The 17,483-nt window shown below is 39.8% G+C and overlaps 1 protein-coding gene across 3 annotated transcripts in view; it reads right to left on the bottom strand.

Annotated features, from left to right (window-relative positions):
- Window positions 1–324: 324 nt before the first annotated feature.
- Window positions 325–17,483, bottom strand: part of WDR33 (WD repeat domain 33) — a gene marked incomplete at its 5' end in the record, with an annotated part of 1,521,229 nt that continues 1,504,070 nt past the window's right edge. For all 3 annotated transcript variants that reach the window (XM_044070565.1, XM_044070566.1, XM_044070564.1), the window contains 1 exon segment: window positions 325–1,008. In XM_044070565.1, the coding sequence (XP_043926500.1) occupies window positions 779–1,008 (230 nt within the window).

The following is a 17,483-nucleotide window of genomic DNA, read 5'->3' on the forward strand; positions in this document are numbered from 1 at the left end:
AGTAAAAAAGGTCAACAGCAGTGAGGCTGCTTTAAAACATTTTTTAAACTGCAGTGGATGACAACCAATGGATCACACTGATATAACTATAGTTAAATAGCCTGAAATGCAGTACAATCTCCCTTCAGTGGATGAACAAATACAGAATTTGCAGTGACTGAAAATTCATGCCAGTGTCTTTATAAAGGTATTTACACACATCAAATTTCAAATCATAAAATAGTTCTGTCAACTTTTACATGTAAATAATATATTCTTTCTCAAACCTTGGAACTCTGAAAACTTAAAAGAGCATTTACAAATAAGACATCACACAGGTTTCAGTTCTTGTTAAATCCTGCGTAAATTATATTTCGTATTCATACAAAAAAGCTGGACAATTTCAGACAAACTGTACATTTAAGAAGACAATGTCCACTTTTGCAGTGGTACGGAAACGGATGGTGGAAGTGCTCTGAAAACCACAGCACTCTGCAGGGACCTGTTGTAGGTCTACGTCCACAAAACAGATACATAAAAGGAAATAGATGGGAAATATTTCAGTTACGGCTGATGGTAAATGGAAAATCTGCCGTAGGAGCTCTCTGAGGCCTATCCTGAAATGTTAGAGATTCCATCTTCGCTGAAATATTACACATTCAAAATCATCAGGAAATATCCCAGTCACTTAATTTAATTAGTCAATAGTTTATCTTTTGCTTTTTTCTTTAGGCCAACTTCTGAAGCAGCTAAGAGGCTGTTTAAAGTGGAATACTGTCTATTTGGGAAGGATGTGTTTCTACCGAATCCTTCCTCCTCGTGAGGATCCTCGTCTTGACTGATTTGAGTTTCCAGTCCCACCTCTTCCCCAACCAGATCCACCCCTTCCTCTGGATGAGCCAGTATTGCTGTTGCCACCTCCTCCAGATCCACTGTGACCTTCTTCTTTAAGGTAGCCATCATGGGGTTCTCCACCTGTGGGACAGGATCGTCCAGACTTTCGTTGAGAAGAACTAGAACCACTGCGCCCTAAAAGAGAAAAGTAAAATTGTATAAGATCTTTCCATTATAGTACATGGTTGAGTAATCACTTTTACAGTAGTCCTAATTACTGGAACATCAGCTGCAGAAAGTCTAACATCTGGCCTGAGTTCCAGAACTAAGTACCCTTCCCCCTTCCAAGCATGGCAGACATCCGTCTGTCAAGATCATTACAACATTCCCAGTATAAGATTGATATCTACCCACTTTATGTTAGAGACTTCTTCCACAGAAAACCATAGGGCATCGACCTTGAAAGCTAAGGAGCAAGGCCACAGAATAACACTTAAGGAGACAAAGTCCCCAAATTATAAGCTAAGGGAAGGGTAAAGAAAAAGGGTTCCCCAAATCTATTGAGATCTGAGCAGGCCTTAGGCCCTGTATAAGAAAAGGAAGGGTTGGGAGCATAAGAATAAGGTACCCCACACCAGCTTAGGATGCATAAACACAGAATGAGATGTTATTGCTGGTGCTGGGAGAATAGTACTGCACCACAGATCTACTCTTACATTTACTGTTATGTTAAGTTGGCCATAACATAACCATGTTCTTCATTTGAATCATTGTTTGCATTAGCCTTGACTACTGAAATGACTCCCAGAGCTCATGAGGATAGGGAGATGGGCTGGAATAAAGGGCTAGGTTGCAATGTATATACCACATGATGGGTGCAGTAAACAAAGGTCCTGTCTACAGACAGACGTCCTGTTTGCAGTGTTTGGGGGAAAAAAAAAACATGAACAGGGGACCATATTGCTGCCTCTAAGACAGCACAAGTAGTCGCCCCTACAGAAAGGCCACAGTGGAAGCAAACTTCTAGCGTGCTGTAAGCTCTAGCAATTCCCTCTATTTTCTTACCTTAGTAGACACAACAGAACATGATACAATGGACCACCCATTTGGAAATTATTTGGCTACAGCCCTTCCTTCCATGTTACAGGAGCCATACACAGCTGAATGGAGTTTCCAATATCCTTGGCTTTGTACAAATTATCTCTGTCTGTGTACATCCAGGCAATGCAGCATCATTTTCCCCTTATGTGGTTTGAGAAAGAAGACAGGTGACGGAATAATTTGGATGAGGGCAAGCTCTGTAACTACTTTTATGCATAAAGGAGATATCATCTTTTGTAGAAAACTAAAACATAGTTCTTTATACATCAAGAATTCTAGTTTTGATTTTCTTCTTGCAGGGGTGACGGCAAACAACAAATCCTTTTTTCAAATTAGAAATTTAAGGGGAATCGCTGCTTTTGGTTCAAAAGGTGATTTGGTCAGGTTTTCTATGATAATTTAAGTTCCAGGAAGAAGCAATCCTTTTCTTGGGTGGTCTTAAATGCAGGACCTCTTTTATGAAGTGCTTAACAGCAATTAGGCAAACCAGTGGCAAGTCCATGGGGGAGGGCAGGCTGAAACGACAACTTTATATTAAACAGTTAACTTAAATACTGCAGGATCTGGGACATTGGTGCTGTGATGGGGTCCTGATTCCTTTTTTGGCAGCACAGGGAAAACATCTATTCAGCCAAAAAAGACTTCCTAGTAACAGACTTCGTAGCTTCCTTCAGTATGTTAAACATATCCTCAGTAAAATGGTGCCTGAGGGGAAAAGGAGTCAAATCATTCACACTGTGGGATGTACGAGGACCCTCCATATTCTGGATAAGAGGTCCACCTGCAGAGATAAATGTCATGTTCCTCCTTGACATTTCTATAAAGAACCACCACTGCGACCTGGACCAAAAGGGTGCTATGAAGAGCACCCTTGATTTCTCCTTTCTTACTTTCCATATCACCTTGAAGAGTAGGGAGATCAGAAGAAATGCATAAAGGATGACATCTGTCCATTCGAAGAAGTCATCTGCTTCTGAAGTGTCCCTGAATGGTGTTCTTGGGAAAAACTTCTTGAGTCATCTGTTGCTTGCAGCTGCAAACAGGTATATCCACCAGGACACCACACCCGTGTACAGGCTAAAAGAAAATATATCCATGCAACATCCATTCATGTGAATTCAGATTACATGGAAAAAGGATGGTCTTTAACATTATCTGGGACTTCACAACTATCTCCCAGACAGTTATTTCCATCCTACACAAGGGATGCAACAGTTTTCCCCTGCTTGTTGATGTAATACTTCACTGTAAAGCCATCTACTTTCACCTAGAGGGCACATTTACTTCAGACTGGTTTGAAGGCCTTCAGCACCTGAACCAAGCTATCTTTTTTACATTTACATGCTACTTTATTTGGGCTGTATCCCACAGGCCTTCTAATTCTAAGAACATCCTCAGGTCAGGTCTGAAGCATCTGTTGTTAGGGTCTGATTGTGGGGCTCCTGGATAAGGGGTAACCCCCTTGGCCTGCTGACCTGGGTGGACCACAACTCTAGTCTCAGGATTTCTGTCATACCCTGTACATCCCATCTTCCAGAAACTGAGTGTGCTGGCTCCAAATGGATCATAAGTACCACTGTGGCTTTCTCATTTGTATTTTTTTGCCACAGATACCACAAGAGTAATGGAAAGTCCCCCACTACCCTGAGGCATTTTCTGCCTGAAAACATCTATTATGTCATCTTGGGGCAATACGGCATCACATACTGGCATCTCCACTGAAATACTGGTACTTGTAATACTAAGTGAGAGATGCCAGCAGGGACCCTTTTTCCCATTTTCATAGACACTTTTCATGGATTTACCTAGAGAAGATCTTATGAAACCACTGGATCAAAAAGAACCGGTCAATGTTTCTTAGGGACGGGGACAGTGTGTCTAGTATGCTTGAGGCTTCAAGAAGGGCACCCTTCATAGACCCCCAAAACTGTGGGAAAGTCCCACATTGTGGGGTATCCAGACCCAATAAACCAAATTACCTTTTCTGGGAATCTTAAGTCTCCTTGACTTCGCATTTGAAACAGCGTCTTTCAAATGAGATTTCCTTCGTGGGTGATTTCTGTCAATGTCATTTCCTAAAGAGTGAGGAAATTTGGAAAGAACAATCCAATTTTTCCACCTTACACCCAAAGATGTCATCCTCTACCTTCTGAGGAGAAGGCTCCCTTTTGTTTTTATCACTGGTGACTCCATACAAAGAAAGATTACAGGTTCTGTAAACATGAGCAAGAATGGGTGATAAAGACTTAGATGACTAAGCAATAGAAATCTGTAGGGAACTTTAGGCAGGTGATTCATCTATCACCTTCTGGGCTCTTTTACTTGGGTTGCTGGCTTTAGGGGGAAGGGGTTTCCCCAACATCCAATCTTATCAAGACAGTTGGTTGCTCTTCCTTCCTTCCCTTGTACGATTATGAAATGGGGTCCAGTCATAGACATCCAATAAGGGAAAAGCTGAATCGTGGTCATAAGCTTGGTCAGATGTGCACATTTCCCTTGGTGTGAATACCTTCCAAAGGGGCTTTATCAGAAGCCTCTGGAATTTGAAACTTATGGTCTTGGGGCCACAAAAGCACTTCATCATGGCATAATCCTCAATCCATGGTGAGACACTGGACAGAGTAGACAAACCCATGTCTCTTGTGACCTTCTCCTTAGTTCCCTCTTTTCTTGGAGGAAATTGCAGGTTAAGGACAAGCTAAAGGATGCCATGGTGGACCACATGTAGGACACAAGCTTCTTACAATCAATGTAGTTTTGTATGGAATTTTGCTTACTTCTGGGAGTTTTACAGGGTAAACCCCTGGCAACCTCTACAGTCCTCAACAATGTGTTCCTGACCTAAGCAGAATACACAGGGAGTAAGAAGGTCTTTGAGAGTAACCTACCTACAAGAATATCTGCCTTTCTTAGGATCATAGGATATTCTAGTCTAATGGCCCTAGAATCTTTTAAAGCCTAACAATTCATACCCCAATAATCAATGTCCAAGATATAGAAAGGTTTTGGTACATGACTGTTTCTTAGTGCCTCTACAAACTGCCCCTGTCCATAAGGGCCACAAGGGACAAGCCAGGGTTGAATTTCTAATTTCCCACTCATTTGTCCAAACTGTGTTTGAATATGCTTAGGGGAACAGCTCTGTTTCATATGCACTATTACATATTCAGATGTACAAAGCTACTAGAAAATCATCAACTACCATAAAAGTAGCAACAGAAAAAATCTACAGTGGGGTACTTATCTATGCTGAGCTTCACAGCAGGCCAAACTGTACTGAAATACAGACATGATGAAATTCATGAATATGCAGCAAACGGTGGCAAGAAAGACTTGAAATGGTTTTTGGGGGGGGGCACTGTTCTTACACTGGGGATGTCCTCATGTCCACCCCATTAGGATGGGAAATGTTCTGAGCTCTTGAAGGTGGGCTCAACACCAGGCCATCTGTTGCTGAAGTCTCACTAGTTAAGACTATTGCAACAGTTACAGAAATCATCATTATCATCAAATATTTTTTTAACAGTTTAAAATTTCCAATGAAAACAGACAATATTTTCCCACTGCTACCATCTAGGTTTAGGTAGAGTACAGCTGTTTGTACCAGTCACAATTGTTATATATACTTAATGCTGTTTCCTTATATTCAGTCAACTCAGTTTCAGCAGCTTTAGTAAATTCTCTGCCTTCCCACAAAAACATGTATGTGTAATGTATCAGAGTGACACCTCCAGGTGCATCTGCAGTTAACTCCTACTAACACCTCTAGGCATCAAATATTGCGTGCCCACATTTGCATCAATAATTCCAAAACCATGCTATGTACAAAGTTTTAAAATACTTAATCTTAAAGCTAACACAATAGCAAACTTAACTGCATTAATATTTGATCTCTGTCTAGTGCAGGTAAATAGATATTAACTGTTTTTATTACACTAATGCGGTGGTGCTGCTGTGGTAGCATTGTTGCCTCACAGTAAGACGTCCTGTTCTAGAGCTAGAGCGTCTTCTGTGTGGAGACGTGTGAATGAGCGTACCTTCGTTGAAGGTTGTGCGTCGGGGCCGGCAACTCGGCATGTAAAAATCTACTGCCAATCATTAGCGGACCGGAGTTCTGCTGTGGCGACCCCTAACCGGGAAAAGCTGAAAGACTCAACAACAACAACATATACATATAATTTTCACATTTTTCTAAATATCTTAACCAAGTAACACAGACAGACCTCCTTTAGCCTCATATGAAAGCTATCAGCTAGATGAATAAAATGCATCAATAATTCCAAAACCATGCTATGTACAAAGTTTTAAAATACTTAATCTTAAAGCTAACACAATAGCAAACTTAACTGCATTAATAAGGTTGGGAGGGTGGCCTAATGGTTAAAGTGTTTGCCTTACAAACACAAGGTGCAGGGTTTGAGTCTCACAAGGGATAACTGGCTAGGCTTAAAATGGCTCGCAAGGGCAGTTAGCTTAGTACTAATCTATGAACCTATGACAGTATGTATATAACTTGAGCGGTTGCTGAGATATTGTAAGTTGTTTACAAAATATTACAAATGTACTAGTTACTGTTTACTGTGACTTATAACATTTTTAAGACCTAGAACCTAAAGAATACTACCACTTTAAAATAGCTTGTGCTGAAGAGTTTGCCGCTTATACTTCTTTTTTTAATCCTTAAACTTCCAGAGATATGAACATTAGTTTGAAATGTGAGGTCAATTTGATTCTGTCAAAAGGCTTAGGCTCAGCCCACTGGAAGTTACAGTGCGTTAAAATACATCTTTTAAATATATTACATTACGTATAGCAAAAGGAGTCAATAAGCATACCTATTCTGACCATTTAAGTGCTTTAACGTTCTACCTCAATCTTCCCTACATACCACTACTTGACTTGTACAATGACCCTTGACCATCTCTGTGGATTCCTTCTCCACCACCTATTCCAGTAGTAGTAGATACATGTTTAATTTTCTGTTTCATTTTGACAGGAAAAATGGGGCCAACAGTGTTATTAATGGCAGCAGCAGCTTCCCCAGATATGGGCACAACATTCTGAAAAAAAGTGAAGTCTTCCCTGCTCCCTCTCTCAAGACCGACAAGAATGGCTCTCTCTTGCCCACTATGGGGACCCAACAGCCACAAAGAACGTGTCTAACCCCTGGTCCATAGCAGCTGTAGGTGCTACACCAGAGGGGTCTAAAGTAAAAGAATAGAGGTCTGAGGAAAACACAGTAGCCACAACAGAGCCGATCTTTGGCTGAGGCAAACTGCTAGCCTGCTGTGATAGCAAATTCTGTTTGCTTAACTTTTTCTTTTGGTGGTTGGAAGAAGGCTCGGCAGTTTGTTTCACAGTCAAGCTCAAAATGTATATCCTCTTTCTGGGAAAAATAAGCAGCAAAAGCCTGTCAAAATTAAAGGTCTTTAAATGTCACTTTTTCACACAAAAAAGCACTTGACAACACTTTGCCGGCCCCCAAAGTAACCAGCACAATTTCTCTACAGAAAAATGATTTTCAGCCACTTTAAACAACTTTTAAATGGAAAGGAAAAGAATGCACTCTTGTTTAAAATTACAAAAGTCTCATGACAGTCTGTTAAACCACAAACTCCTACCTTAAAAATAACTTTTCTGAACAGAAATGTATTAACAAATATGTTTTTTTTTTAAATGGAATATTCTTCCTAAAGGAAACTTGTCTGCCTAGCAAAACAACACAAGACGACTCGATCTTAGAAAACTTCACAGAAGTGTACGCTTTGGTGGCAGGAAAGCTCTAAAGGACTTTGTGCCCACTCCTATCTTTTTAGTCAGCTTAGTTTGAGCTGACAAAGTTTGGGCATGTGGAATGTGCCCTGAAACTATGGAAGTTGGCTAGCTGTTATTGCGTATGCATGACATGACCCACATAGCTAAAGCTACTGCAGCAGTTATCAATATGTTGAACATCTCCCGCTGCTATGGCCTGTGGTCATATTCTTTCCCCATCAAAGGATCTTTCTGGTAGCTTTCCTTTCAGCAATGTGATATTCCTCTTGCTTACTTGTTCTAAACAACTGCATGCAGTACCCAAGTTGTAGTCTGAGCAAGACCCTGTAGAGTGAAACATTTTCTGTTTTTGTAACCTTGATAATACACCAAAGCATTCTGTTTGTTGCTGCAACTGCTTATTCACTTTACCCATTGTGATCTAGCCCATGTATGATCAACACCACCCCATTCTTTTCCTGCACTGATGCCATCAGTTCCACTACTCCCAGTTAGTATTTCACACCAAGACTGTTATGGCCCAAGCGCAGTACTCTGCAACTGTTTGCAAAAAATATGAAATGCCAGTTTTCTGCCCCACGTCCATATTTTTCAATCCTTTGCTAGACTCTTCCCAAACCCTCTACTAATAAACTTTTGTGTCATCAGCAAAGAGTTTGATCCTGTTCTCCCTACCCTCAGATGTGTCTGAAATAAAATGGAGTACTAGACTCAATAAAGACACCTGCAGTGCACTACTAGTCACTTCACCAATTCACGAGTGTCCCTTTCATCACAGCTCCCAGTGTCCTATTTAAACATGCAGCTATCCAGTTCCTCAACAAAGATGGTAAGTGCAGCAAAGGCTAAAATTAAACAGGAGTTAGCAGAATGGAAAGAAAAGACTTTTTACACACCTAGCAAAGAGAAGGGAGGGACAGAACTTGGCAGGAGAGCAAAGATGGGAAAAGCCAGAAAATGTACTTTGCACCAATCCTCAAAAAATGAAGGGATGGTACCATTCTGGGAAGGAAGCAGGCCAGAATCGAAACAATGAAGAGACATCAGAACAGAGGTGGTAATTCAGAGGGAAATGGCTGAGAATAAGGCACAGCATGTTGGTAGACGCCCTATGATACATGGTGGATCACTGGCTACTGTAACAATGCTGGCGGACTGGAAGTTAGCAAGTGTGAAACCCTTGTAGAAATGCAGAAACAGGAAATATCCAGGGAACTACAAGCTTGTTAGGTTAACAGTGGCAGTGAAATCATGGAAAGAATTTTGAGAAGGCTGGTATTAGTTCTAGAGGACAATGAGATCAACAAGAGCAACTGATGTGGGTTCACTGCCAAAAGCACCTGTCAGTCAACCTGGATTCACTTTAATGAATGAATTACAAGTGAACTTGATAAGACAATACCAAGCAGACATAATCTACCTGGAATTCAGCAGGGCCCATGACTTGATTGCACACACAAGGCCGATAAGGAAACTGGAGATGCTGGGGGTAGTCAAGACTGAGGAACTGAATAGCTGCAGGGCTGAATGCCAGGACATGACATTGTGGTGAGACAGTGCCAGGAATAAAGAAAATGACTAGTGGAATCCAGCAGGGGTTTGCCCTGGGTCCGTGCCTCTTCAGTGCATTTAACTCAGACATACCTGATGGAAAGGGAATACAGAATAGGATCAACCTCCTTGTTGATGGAGAAACATAAGTGCAGCAGTGGAAGATGGGGCAGAGAATATAGCAAAGGATTTAAACGCTAAACAAGCTGGCAGAAAGGCAAACAAATGTAATGTAAACAACTAGATGAAATGAGACAAGGTCACTTGCTTTATAAGAAAGTAGAAGTTGCAAGGGCAGTGGATAGGCTTCCTGCATGGCAAAAGCCAGAGAACCCAATAATTCAGCTACTGCTTGAAAAAGGAATGACAAAGGATGATCCCAATGAAGCATGCTGTAGTAGCCAGTAAGGGCGCCTTAAATAAAGAATAAACTAAACCCTTCTCAGAAAATTCTGCAGGTACTTGAGAATAAAACCTATGGGCAACTGTTGGTTCTACCTATTTATAGATGCACCAAACTGAAGGCCTTTTCCTTTTAGCCAAATAAGACTTTTAGGTTCTGACTTTTTTGGCTTCTTGTGGAGAAGTGGTCCCATTAGACTGAGGTCATCCTTGCAGTTACTTTGAGCCTTTTTAGGTATGGGTGCACAAAGGATCACTTTTGCTTAAGCTGGAAGCACGTACTTAGCCAAAGGATTCATACACATTTCTTCTGGATGTACAATCTGAATAAACACTTTATTGAAGCTGAAGGACAAACATTATCTGTTGTTTACTGGTGCCATCATGACAAACATGTTACATGGTATCAGAAGTGAGACTGAGAAATAATATCCACATAACTAAAGAATTATTTACAGCAGTGAACATACAGCTTACACCAAATAAATTAGGTTAGCAAGACTTACTAGCTAAAAAGGAATAGCACTGGATAGTTAAATTAGGGACATTATTTGTTCCGGGATTAAATGACCATTTTTAGTATTGTTTTTTATATTTTTTGTATACAAGGTTAAACAAATTATTCACTAATCTGATATTTCATTATATGTGCACTTTTCTATATTTATTTTTCTGCTTTTCCATCTTATTTTGGAAATATGAAATTAATACTTTTAAAATAAGGAAACTACACTTTTAATATATTACTTTAAATGCTATTTATATAACGCTGTGTGTGTGTGCTGATTTGTTCAGATTTGTACTAAAGGTGTGTTTAGGGCTGAAAGAAGTCTACAGACCATCTCAGACCACCTGTACTATTAAAATATTTCAAGACTTTACTCTACACTTGAGTTTCTTAGAAAAATATTGCCACTTATTCACCATTTGTTCTTTGCAAGGTAGAAGATCCTACACATACTACAAATGCTTATGCTATTGAGCTTAAGAATCTAGCCAAGGACTGTGTATTTGGTTAAATGTCACTGTCCCTTATGATTAAAAAGAGGGGAAGACTACTGAGAAACCGACCTGATTTCACAGACTACTGTAGTTGCATGCAAGGCAACTGAAATGCCTAGGACATATTTCTATGAGTTAATTAAGGAAAGTGGATGTGTTTTGCTGTTAATCTACAGTTTGAAGAATACTCCAACAGTGACAATGGAAGGACACACCAGATTTACAGTAATACCCAGACACATCCTGAATACTATGCAGAACCTTAGCAATGATATCCTTCACAACTATATCAATTTATTTATGGGCTTATGAATTTTGCCAGGAGTGCCACTTAGAAACAAATCCTGACAGCGATATATGCAGCAGAGAAAGTACCAAGAGAAGAAAACTAGAAGCTGAAGAACATATAAATCGTGGGTACCATTTTAAAAGCAATTTGAACCAACAGAATGGTTGAACAATGCAATAACTGCTGTGAAGGAAGACAACAGTCACATCAGTAATGAGCTACAAGATCTGAACAAAGTGATTAAATGAAAGCATTACCTAATGTTTACAACTGAAATGGTTTCAGTTATGTAAATACTATTCAATATTAGCTGGAAGGCAAACATTTTGGCAAATAAAAATAGAGGAAGAGAGCTCCAAAAGGTGTACATTTAATATGGCATTAAGAAGGTAAGTTTCCTTAGACTTCCATGTGGTTACTTCATCACCATCAGATGTAGTCCAAACAACTACTGCATAACTAACTGATATAATGGAAGGTATTGTAAGAGTACAGCATTATGAACCAAACATAATCGTAGATGTTCTGGTACATTAACTGTTGCAGTCACCATCAATTGGATATCCTGCCTGCAAGTAACCAAAGGCTGGTGTGAGTGTCTGTGCATGGGCGTGCTATCAGAATGACTGTTGGATTCACCTCCTCCTTGACCTTCTGCAATGTGCCAGTGATCAGAGATAAAAGAAGAAAACGTTACAAAAACAGACCTGCCCAATTTATGGAGAAGGCGTCTACTTTCCAAGTTTCTGGAGTTGCTGTTCTGCAGCACAGCTTTCATAGCTGAATGTTTCCAGGAGAAGCAAAAAGATCTACCTCTGTTATGTATCACCTGTTGGTCAGATCCCACAAAGACTTTCCTGTTAGCATCCATTTATGTCAGCCTGTTTGGAATTTGGATCTGCTCAGTTTGTCCATCAAAACAGTCTATTATGATGGGATGTATGCTGCCCCAACAGTCAGGCCTAACGTCTGGGCAATCTCACAAGCATGCCAGTGCCCATTTTGGTTTTTGATATACAGTGGATATAAAAAGTGTACACACCCCTGTTAAAATGCCAGGTTTTTGTGATATTAAAAAAAAATAAGAGCACAATAAATCATTTCAAAACTTTTTTCACATTTAATGTGACTTATAACTTGCACAATTCAATTGAAAAACAAAAATAAACGTACAATAAGCTGGTTGCATAAGTATGCACACCCTTAAACTAATACTTTGTTGAAGCACCTTTTGATTTAATTGCAGCATTCAGTCATCTTGGGTACACACCTGCCATCAATTAGAGAGACTCTGATTAACCCCAAATAAAGTTCAGCTGTCCTAGTAGGATTTTCCTGACATTTACTCAGTTGCCTGCTACAGCAAAAGCCATGGATCATAGAGAGCTTACAAAGCATCAAAGGGATGATATTGTTGAAAGGTATCAGTTAGGAGAAGGGTACAAAAAAATTTCCACACCATGCTGTCCAGTTCGATTCTCAGCTAGAGCGTCTTCTGCATGGAGACATGCGTGAATGGGTGTACCTTTGTTGAAGGCTGTGCGTCAGGGCTGGTAACTCGGCACGTAAAAATCAACTACCAATCATTAGCGGACCGGAGTTCCGCTGTGGCGACCCATAACCGGGAAAAGCCGAAAGACACAACAACCACCACTGGATATACCATAGAACAGAGTCAACACAAAGTGGAGAAAATATGGGACAACACTGATGTTGCAAAGAACAGGACATCCCTCCAAAATTGATGAAAAGATGAGACAAAAACTGGTCAGGGCGGCTGCCAAGAGACCTACAGCAACACTGAAGGAGCTGCAGGAATTTCTGGCAACTGCTGGTTGTGCACTACATGTGACAACAATCTCCCGTATAGGTTCATAGGTTGGTACTAGGCTATCGGCCCTAGGGCCTATGCAAGCCTAGCCATAACAATTCCCTGGATATTTCTTCCCACAATATTTATAGGTTCATAGGTTGGTACTAGGTTCTCCATATGTCTGGACTATGGGGAAGGGTTGCAAGACGGAAGCCTTTTCTTACACAGAAAAACATCCAGGCCCAGCTAAAATTTGCAAAACAATACATCAGGTCTCCCAAAAGCATGTGGGAAAATGTGCTATGGTCTGATAAGACCAAGGTTGAACTTTACAGCCACAATTCCAAAAGGTACATTTGGCGCAAAAATACTTCGCATCACCAAAAGAACATCATCCCCACGGTAAAGCATGGTGGTGGCAATGTCATGCTTTGAGGTTGCTTTTCTTCAGCTGGAACTGGGGCTTTAATCAAGGTGGACAGAATTATGAACAGTTCCAAATACCAGTTACTTTTGGCCCAAATACCAGTCACTTTTGGCCCAAAACCTTCAGGCATCTGCTAGAAAGCTGAAGATGAAGAGGAATTTCACCTTTCAACATGACACTGACTCCAAGCATACATCCAAATCAACAAAAGAATGGCTTCACCAGAAGAAAATTAAAGTTTTGAAATGGCCCAGACCTAAATCCAATAGAAAATCTGTGGGGTGACCTGAAGAGGGCTGTGCACAAGAGATGCTCTTGCAATCTGACAGATTTGGAGCGCTTTTGCAAAGAAGAGTGGGCAAATATTACCAAGTCAACATGTGCCATGCTGACAAACTCCTACCCAAGAAGACTGAATGTTGTAATTAAATCAAAAGGTGCTTCAACAAAGTATTAGTTTAAGGGTGTGCACACTTACTCAACCAGCTTATTGTACTTTTTACCCCCCCCCCCAACAGATTTGTTTTTCAATTGAATTGTAAGGTTATAGGTCACATTAAAGGTGGGAAAAGTTCGGAAATTATATATTGTGGTCTCATTTATTTATATCACAAAAACTTGGCATTTTAACAGGGGTCTGTACACTTTTTATATCCACTGTACATGACAGTGATGTTATCCTTAAGGATTTGGAGAGTCCCCTGTGCCTAAACCTGTGTGAATACTTTTGAGAACAGACATTTTTTTCCATGTTTGTGTTTTTCTTTCTCATGCTCTTAAGTCCCACAAGGGTGTCCAAATCCTAGGACCAAGGAGTCTGTAGTCAGCATCAGGGTTCCCTGTGTTTGTCTGAAAGATACCCCTAAACTGAGTTGTCGCTGCATTTTCTATCATGAGAGTCATTTCTTTATGCAATGTAGACTAGAAATGAGGACTTCCAGTGATTGGGAATGCTATCATAATTTGTCACCACAGCAACTTCTTCATACAACCATAAGTATGCATGATGACATGTACCCACGTATGCTGAGAAGCACTCTTGCCATGATCAACTGCTTCTCTACGGTTGAAAGGATAAAGAGGATTGGAGAGACTACTTTGTCCTCTGGAAGGAAGGCTTTCCATAATTGTGTCTAGCAGTGTCCCCAGAAACACTATTTTCTTTGCTGTGCTGAAGTCTGACTTAGGGACATTGAAAAGGGGTCTGTGAAACTCAGGGTCCGTTAAATTTTCTCCATAGTGTCTGCTTGAATCAGGCAGTCATCCAGGTGGTGAGTAGAAGTGTATATCTTTTGTCCTGCAATATTATATTACTGAAATCACACTTTCTAAATATGCTGGGTAACACACAAGCCAGAGGACAAAGAGGTGAATTGATCTCTCCCTGCTTTGTGCTTTGGATCTTAGGAACCTATTGTGGACGCTGTCAACAGGAATATGCAGGTAAGCATCCTTTAAGTCCAGGGAGACCAGGTATGCTTGGGTGACAAAGTTAGAAGGCCTTGTAAGTGTAGCATTTTGAAATTAGGACTAATGAAGAACCTCCTGAAACATCCAAAATAGGTCCTCATGCACCATTCTTTCTGGGCATTAGGAGGAGCCTTAAGTAAAATCTTGGGTTTTTGTCTGTTCTCTATGGCCCCCTTGTTCAGCAGATCCTTTAACATAGGTGGGACCAGGTTTACTTGATATTTTGGCACTGGTGGAACACATACAAGTTTTAGTCTGGTTTGAAATTGTAGCTTGTACCTTTGACTCAGGATGTTCAAGACCCAGTGGTCCTATGTAATGTTTTCCCATTCTCTCAAAAATAAACCTCCTCCTCCTGCTACCCTCAAAGTAGCTCAAGGAGGAGAATGGTTTGGGTTGTGAAGGGCTGGGCAGAGACATCTTTCCAAAAGAATTTGCAAACATTTGCATTCCATCAATAAAAAGGGGACAAAAATGCACTACATAAACATTCTACTAGATGGAGGGATTTTAAGAATAGTACTTTTTTGTTGTGGAAATAGTAGAAAAAGCACCTAAGGGAGGAATGGTGGGAAAATGAATGAATACTAAAAGTACTGGGAGATTAAACCTGATCCCACCACACCCCCTAGTTGAAATGGCAATATATACTGATTATTAGTGTGTTAAACAAAAAAGCAATGCAATTATGATTTAACTTTTTAAATGATTTTGTATAAATATTTATTTATTTATTGGGATTTGTTTACCGGGAAAGTCCACTAGGCCAGAAGAGCCCATTTTCAATGGAGGTTCGGGGAGAAAAGCTCCAAAATTGTAACAAGACAGTTAAGTAAGAAGACATTAGGTTACATAATAAGAAAAATTATACAATGTTATACAACGTTTTAAAGTTTCATTGAAATTTCAAAACCCGAAAATTATACAAAAGTTTCATAGAAATTTTATAAAACAGGGATGTAATAATTGTTTTATGATCGACCAGTACAAATTACAACTATTAGAGGGTACATGAGAAGTACCAAAAGCAAAAACGCATCCAAATTAGAACAGAATCCAGCTGGATAGTGTGTATGAGAATATCATAATGAGAAAGGGATGGTAATGAGATTTTTGTATGCGCAAGACGAAGGGTAGGAAAATAAGAAGAGAGAGAGAGGGGGAGGCAGAGGAGGAAGGTAAAGAATGCAGTGCCAGTAGCTAGAGACAGAAAAGGAAGAGAGGATTTATAGATATGACAGGGGGAATAGATGGAGAAATGGTAAGGTGCCAAAAGAGGCAAAGGGAGGAGGAAAACAATTTATGAAATTTATTAGGATATCAAGAGAAATATTAACACAGAGAGAGTAAGTAGTTATGAGGTTCAGTAAGGACATTCAAGTAATGGTAGGCGAGTGATGGAACAATTACATGACCATTTGGATACAAGATGGTTGTGTGTAAATATTTTTTGTGTGAATACTCAATCTGCATATTTAACTGACTGAAGTCACATGACTACTATGGTAATGTTTACGAAGGTATAAGAAAGATGGGACAGATTGACTATGTTATCCTGATCAAGTTCTACTGGTTAGGGATCAATGTGCTCAATAAAACAAAATTCTTGGAGACTTCTTCCAAGATAGCCACACACTCAGTAACAGCTTAAGTTCAGCTCTCCTAGTATGAAAACAGAAGCTCAGAAAAGAGAGCTTGTGAATTTGTATTTTTGAATAAATTTCAGTTACTGGCTAGTAAGTGCACTGCCTGGATGCCAGCGAAGGAAAATTTCAGAAACCCTGATAAAAAATCAACCACAAAAGGTAAGGAAAAACATTGGCTGAGAAGAATCCTGCAGCTGTTTAGCAGAAAGCAGTTCAAGCTACTGCTTTGCTGCAAGACATGACTTCCACTAAACTATCTAGAGGTAAAAATTAGTCAAATGTGCTCAGATAAAATAAATAAAACACTGAAGGAGCACATCAATTGAAAAAACAATAGGCTGTAAAAAATGGTAGAAACTTTAAATTGATATTCAGATGAGCTGATAAAACTGCAAAATTCAGAGGGACTATACTACTGATGAAAGCCTTGCTGCTGAAATCGGTCTAGTTTCAGTTTTATTAAACTACTTTTGAACCTTCCTTGGTGCTGGCCTTTTTTCTGATTTTGGGTCTAAAAAATTCAGAGGTCGAAATGAAGAAAAAGCTGTCTGAATATGAGACTACTCAGGAAGAGATGTTTAAAAAATGGTAGAATTAGAAGACAGAGCAGGTAGGGAAAACTTGAGATTTTCTACTGTAACAGACAAACTGGAAGGAACAGATTATTAATTTTATGAAAGCACAAATAATCAACTGGACTGGAATTCCACAGAAGGAATTTTTAAGTAAAAGGGCATATTGTGTGTATGCTCCAAACCGGACTGTGAGAAAGCAGTCAAAACCTCTAACAGTAAAGCTGCAATCCTATCAGCAGAAACAGCTGATTGATAAAACTGTGGCAGAAGGACAAAGTGCTAAGTTGAAGACAGTAGAGTGTTTGTGATTGCTCTTTGTACACCAGGCAAAAGAGGAGTAAATTTATTTCAGCATTCAGAGAGTGTCAAAAGACAGGTGTGACATTCAAGTTGCTGTATCCAGCTATCTTCATAATACTTTTTTCCTGGAGTCTCAAAATAATTTTTTGATGCCGAGCATGCTAAGGAAGATGTACAAAAGTCCAACAAAAATAAGCTATAAAAAAGAAAGGGACTCTGCTTATTATTCTTCAGATAATAAAGCTCAGAGAGACACTGCTACTGAAACCTTTTCCAACGTTAAAAAGGAAAATGCCTGAGAGACAGAGAAAAGCACAGG

The sequence above is a fragment of the Protopterus annectens genome, chromosome 4.part1, assembly GCF_019279795.1.
Source record: "Protopterus annectens isolate FY-2018-M chromosome 4.part1, PAN1.0, whole genome shotgun sequence".
Taxonomy (NCBI): Eukaryota; Metazoa; Chordata; order Ceratodontiformes; family Protopteridae; genus Protopterus; species Protopterus annectens.